We start from the raw sequence: 6,088 nt of genomic DNA, 5'->3' as shown, positions 1-6,088 counted from the left end.
TGCTTGCTCGATTTATCACAACCCTTTCACGTGGACCCCTTAAAGCTGTAAGCCTTTAAAAAGGCCAAGCATTGGCCAGGTGCAGTGGCTCACACCTGTAATCCCAGCACTTTGGGAGGCCGAGGCAGGCAGATCACAAGTTTAGGAGATTGAGACCATCTTGGCTAATATGGTGAAACTCCAGCTCTACTAAAAATACAAAAAATTATCTGGGCGAGGTGGCGGGCACCTGTAGTCCCAGCCACTCGGGAGGCTGAGGCAGGAGAATGGCATGAACCCAGGAGGCAGAGGCAGTGAGCCAAGACTGCGCCACTGCACTCCAGCCTGGGTGACAGAGCGAGACTCCATCAAAAAAATTAGCCAGGTGTAGTGGCAGGTGCCTGTAATCCCAGCTACTCAGGGGAGGCTGAGGCATGAGAATCGCTTGAACCTGGGAGAGGGAGGTTGCAGTGAGCCAAGATCACGTCACTGCACTCCAGCCTGGGGGATAGAGAGAGACTCTCTCTCCAAAAAAAATAATAATAATAATACAAAAAATTAGCCAGGCGTGGTGATACATGCCTGTAATCCCAGCTACCTGGGAGGCTGTGGTAGGAGAATCGCTTGAACCCGGGAGGAGGAGGTTGCAGGGAGCCGAGATTGCGCCACTGCACTCTCGCTTGGGCAAAAAGAGCAAAACTCCATCAAAAAGAAAAGAAAAAAGGGGAGGGGAGGGGAGGGGAGAAGAAAAAGAAAAGAGAAAGGAAGGTTACATAGATGTGAAAGTGAACTTCCAGCCATGAGCAACAAATCCAAGTGACATGTCTTCTTCATGGTCCTGACACAGACACATGGGTTCGATCTGACAGCAGCCTGTGCCGTCACAGCGACTGCTCACGCAAGCATTCGGGGTGCCCAAAGTGACGCTGAAGGGGGCATTCCTGGATTCAGCCCTCCAGGAGACCAGAGGAGGCTGGTGCGATAGAATCAGAGGAAGACGCCTGGGCTGCGCAGAGGCCACTGCAAGTGAGGAGTGAAGAGGCCAAGCTGACTCCCAGCAGCCAGGGCCACTAAGGTGGGTGCAGAGGCAGGGGCCAGGCTGGGAACATGAGAGGCCGTTTGGGTAGGGAGATAAGTTCCGCGAGTGAGGGCCAAAGGTCTTACCTCCTAGTGTGGCTGGAGAAGCAGAGACAACGGAGTGCAAAAACAGAAGAGGGCTAGGCGAGGCCGTCTGGCAATGCACAGCCCACCCTGCATTGCGTGCCTGAGGCTGCAAAAACAGGCGGGCTCATCCTGCCGGTTTGCCTGCCACTCGTCTTCTGAGCATGCGCACCCTCCGATTGCCAGGAATTGACTTCTCTGTGGCCAATGAGGTGCCGTGTTCCTCCAGGCTCATCCAATGAACTTATCCGATGCTTTTGCGTCCACCAATGGGGTTTCGAGTGCTGTGTGGCCAGGCTGGCCCGGCCTTGGAGAGGCCTAGGAGAATGCCAAGCCCGGGGAGAAGGCGTTCCGGGCCTCAACTTTGACGTCGTGAGATTCTTGTGAGCGTCTGCCCGGAAGCCGGCGGAAATTTTGCTTCTTTAAAGAGAAAAAGAAGCCTAGGGACTCAGATTCCTGGATTCTGAGGAAAGAGAAGGCTGAGGACCCAGATCCTGGCTCTGAGGGGAACGAGGGTTGAGGGCCTGGGCTCCCGGGCCTGAGAGGGGAGGGGCCTAGAATGGCGTGTCCCGCGGGAAAAGGTGGTTGGAACCCAAACTCCTCAATCCCTATGTAGGATGGGGCTGGGCTGTCAGAATCCCGGGTTCTGATGGGGCTGGGGCTGGAGACTGAGATTCTGGGTCCCTGAGAGAATGTAAGGGACCCCTGAGACTGAGGGAGAAGCAGCCTTCAGGGCCACACTCCTGATCCTGAAGTTGGAGGGCACTGGGTGGCTGGGCCTGAGGATAAAAACCATGAAAAACTGGGGCACGATAAACCTGTGAACTCGCTCCAGCTCTCAAGCCGATTAGGGACAGAACGACTTCAGAGGTCGTGGTCATATACACCATAAACCCCACTGTGGGGCCGGGCACGGGGGCTCATGCCTGGAATCCCAGCACTGTGGGGGGCCGAGGTGGGCGGATCACCTGAGGTCAGGAGTTCAAGACCAGCCTGACCAACATGGTGAAATGCTATCTCTACTAAAAATACAAAAAATTCACCGGGTGTGGTGGTCGGCACCTGTAATCCCGGCTACTCGGGAGGCTGAAGCTGGAGAATCGCTTGAACCCGGGAGCAGAGGCAGTGAGCCGAGATTGCGCCACTGCACTTCAGCCTGGGCGACAGTGCAAGACTCCATCTCAAAAAAAAAAAAAATGCAGATGAAAACACCCCACCCTGAAGTCAGTACTTGCCAGGACCTAGATTTGATCTCATGCGCTCTGACTGAAAAGTTAGTTGCTTTCTCTCCATCAAATTCACAGATCCAGACCAGCTCCTCCCAGACCTCTCCAGAAGAAGCCATGGGAACCCCTCCTATCCAGCATTTGCTGATCCTCCTGGTCCTAGGAACTTCCCTCCTGACCTGTGCGTATAGGGGACATAGGGGAGAGCAGTGTGTCACAGAAGGTGGACTGATGATGAAAAAGGAGCCGCCTTGGCCCATGGAATAGTGCTTATCCTCTTCTTGTTTTCTCCCCAGCAGGCCTAGAACTGTATTGTCAAAAGGGTCTGTCCATGACTGTGGAAGCGGATCCAGCCAATATGTTTAACTGGACCACAGAGGAAGTTGAGACTTGCGACAAAGGGGCACTTTGCCAGGAAACCATACTAATGATTAAAGCAGGTAAAATGAGATGGGGCAGTTGGGCTGGGTAGGAGGGAGGTTGATTATATCCATGTTAATGCTTGTTCCCTTCGTCCAGGCCAATCGTGAGGGCCACCATCCATTTCCCCTCCTTCCTGTCACATAACAGGGACTGAGACAGCCATTTTGGCCACGAAGGGCTGCATCCCAGAAGGGGAGGAGGCCATAACAATTGTCCAGCACTCTCCACACCCCGGCCTGATTGTGATCTCCTACAGTAACTACTGCGAGGATTCCTTCTGTAATGACAAAGACAGCCTGTCTCAGTTTTGGGAGTTCAGTGAGACCACAGGTACCCTGGAAGTGGGAGAGATAGGTACTAAGAGAAACTCCATAAAGAGCGTGTGCGTGGCCTCCCTTTGCATTCTGACTTGGCTTAGCCTAAGTGGCCCATACCCCAAAATACCTCACAGTTCAAGTAATTTTATTTTTCTGAATTGTTCACTGGGATCTAAACACTGCTCAGAGCAGACAGACACCAGTGAAGGCTGGAGTATAAACTGAGTTTTGTGCTTATTAAGCAATAAGACAGGCCGGGTGAGGTGGATTGCCTGAGGTCAGGGATTCAAGACCAGTCTGGCCAACATGGTGAAACCCTGTCTCTACTAAAAATACAAAAATTAGCTTGGCCTGGTGGCACACACCTGTAATCCCAACCACTCGGGAGGCTGAGGCAGGAGAATTGCTTGAACCCAGGAGGCAGAGGTTGCAGTGAGCCAATAGTGCGCCACTGCACTTCAGCCTGGGAGAGAGAGCAAGACTCCATCTAAAAAAAGAAAAAAGCAATAAGCATCAGTGTAGGTTTCTGAGCAGGGTGGTATTATCAGTCTAACAAGTATTGGTTTCCCATTGCTGCATGAGAATAGCCCAGTTCCCCAATTAACAAGGCCTATAGTAACGTGGCCCTGCCTGTCTTTTCAGCTTCATTTCCCTCTCTTCCCTCTCTCATTTACTGTGTGTTTCTGGGGCTAATACTCAAAATGCTTAACAATGTAGATGGCACTGGCCAATCAAAATGGATGCTGGCCATAAGAAAAAAAAACATCAGCTGAAAGAAATAGCTGGGCCTACAAGCTGAGTATCAGCCCTGCAACTTCTCACAATTCCCTGAATCCACCCAGATGGCTCACACCACCTGACCTTTGCCCTTGCTGTCCCTTACTACCCCTCCCCACCGCATTTTCACATAGCTAACCCCTCCTCATCCTCCATGTCAACTCAGGTATCAGCTCTTTGAAAATATTTACCAAATTCTTTTAGGTAGTTGGATATTCCTCCATTCCTTTGTCATTATACCTTGAACACAGCAGCTACTGAGTTGATTACTCACATGTCTTTCTCCTAGACAGAGATGCTAGATGACAGGAACTATGTCCTTTTCATCTCTGTATCTTCACACCTCCACAGAGTTTGGAAGTCAGATTGATGGAGATTTCACAGCAGAGAGCACCAGCTGGGGAAGGATGGAGAGGCTGCAGTAATGGGCCTTGATTAGAGTGGCATCTGCAGGAAAATCTTGGGGAAGACAAGGCAGCAAGGAGCAAGACCTCTGGAGGCAGGACCTGCCCTTAACTGTCTCTCTCGTTTCCCTCCAGCTTCCACCATGTCAACAACCCTCCATTGCCCAACCTGTGTGGCTTTGGGGACCTGTTTCAATGCTCCTTCTCTTCCCTGTCCCAGTGGTACAACTCGATGCTATCAAGGAAAACTTGAGATCACTGGAGGTAAACTGAAATGAACATCTGATAGTTTCAGAGGCTGGAAAACCATTTGAGTGGATCCCAAGAGATTCTGACACTGAGCTCTCCAGGGATGAGGGGGGACTGGATTCTCCTCTGATGTCCTAAAACATCTCTGTCTCTCCCCATCCTTCCTTGTTCCATAGGTGGCATTGAGTCATCTGTGGAGGTCAAAGGCTGTACAGCCACGATTGGCTGCAGGTTGATGTCTGGAGTCTTAGCAGTAGGACCCATGTTTGTGAGGGAAGTGTGCCCACGTCAGCTTCTCACTCAACCTCGAAAGACTGAAAATGGGGCCACCTGTCTTCCCATTCCTGTTTGGGGGGTTACAGCTACTGCTGCCATTGCTGCTGCCATCAATTATTCACTTTTCCTAAGAAGGCAGTTCTGGGCCTGGGTCTGAGGACATCTTTTTTGACTGGGAGCCTTCTTACCATTGAGCTTCAACAAGTTGAGGAGTAGGTGGGAATTTGAGGGAGAATAGAGAGATACTGTGAATGTATTTGACATTTTTAATACAATTTCTGCTGTAATTTTTGTATGCAGTAGGCATTACTAATAAACATTTCTGCTGTGATTTGTGTATGTTTCAACACTAGAAATGGAATTTTAGTGCTGAAAGAGCCTTTAAAATTCATCTCCTCCAAACCACACATTCTCCAGAAAGAGAATCTGAGATCTGGAAAACTTCAGTGAGTTTCTTACATTTAGCTATGGCCAGAGCCAAGGCAAGAAGTTAGGTATTTTGACGTAAAGTCTGATTTTCCTTTCACTCTAATATGCTAACTCCTCTTGCTAGCTGGAGCAGTAACTAGCTTCAGCCTTCTCCAGAGCACTGCCAGCCCAATCTTAAGGCTGCTGTTTTGGGGTCCTAAAATTTCCCTAGGAGGTATGGCCAAATGAGAAAAATCGGACTCCAAATTCTCCAATTATGGGCCTGCGGTAGTGGCTCATACCTGTAATCCCAGCACTTTGAGAGGCAGAGGTGGGAGGATTGCATGAGCCCAGGAGTTTGAGACCAGCCTGGGCAACCTAGTGAGAACACATCTCTACAAAAAAATATAATCCAAAAATTGGCCTGGCATGGTGGCGCTTGCCTGTAGTCCCAGCTACTTGGGAGGCTGAAGTGGGATGATCACTTATGTCCACAAAAAGAGTCAAACTCTGTAAAATATTTGAAAAGATTTATTCTGAACCAAATGTGAGTGACCATGGTGTGTGACACAGCGCTCAGGAGACCCTGAAAACGTGCCTAAGGTGGTCAGGGCACAGCCTAGTTTTATACCATTTAGGAAGACATGAGGCAATCAAATACATGTAAGATGTACATTGTTTCAGTCCAGAAAGGCAGGACAACTCCAGGTGGAGGAAACTTCCAGGTTATAGGTAGATTCAAAAATTTTCTGATTGGCAATAGGTTAAAAAAGTTATTATCTAAAGACCTGGAATCAATAGAAAGGAATGTCTGGGTTACAATGATAAGGGATCATGGAAACCAAAGTTTTATCACACAAATGAAACT

At 49.7% G+C, this 6,088-nt stretch overlaps 1 protein-coding gene across 1 annotated transcript; it reads left to right on the top strand.

The window, feature by feature from the left end:
- Window positions 1-1,438: 1,438 nt before the first annotated feature.
- TEX101 (testis expressed 101) lies at window positions 1,439-5,161 on the top strand. Its single transcript, XM_011963129.1, is given in 7 exon segments — window positions 1,439-1,523; window positions 2,445-2,547; window positions 2,663-2,806; window positions 2,937-3,119; window positions 4,423-4,551; window positions 4,713-4,888; window positions 4,890-5,161. Coding segments are annotated over 6 exon segments (750 nt in total). The 5' UTR covers window positions 1,439-1,523; window positions 2,445-2,483; the 3' UTR covers window positions 4,944-5,161.
- Window positions 5,162-6,088: the final 927 nt, after the last annotated feature.

The sequence above is a fragment of the Colobus angolensis genome, unplaced genomic scaffold (genome assembly GCF_000951035.1).
Source record: "Colobus angolensis palliatus isolate OR3802 unplaced genomic scaffold, Cang.pa_1.0 Scaffold60, whole genome shotgun sequence".
In the NCBI taxonomy this organism is placed as follows: Eukaryota; Metazoa; Chordata; class Mammalia; order Primates; family Cercopithecidae; genus Colobus; species Colobus angolensis.
This window is presented reverse-complemented; position numbering and strand designations above follow the sequence as displayed.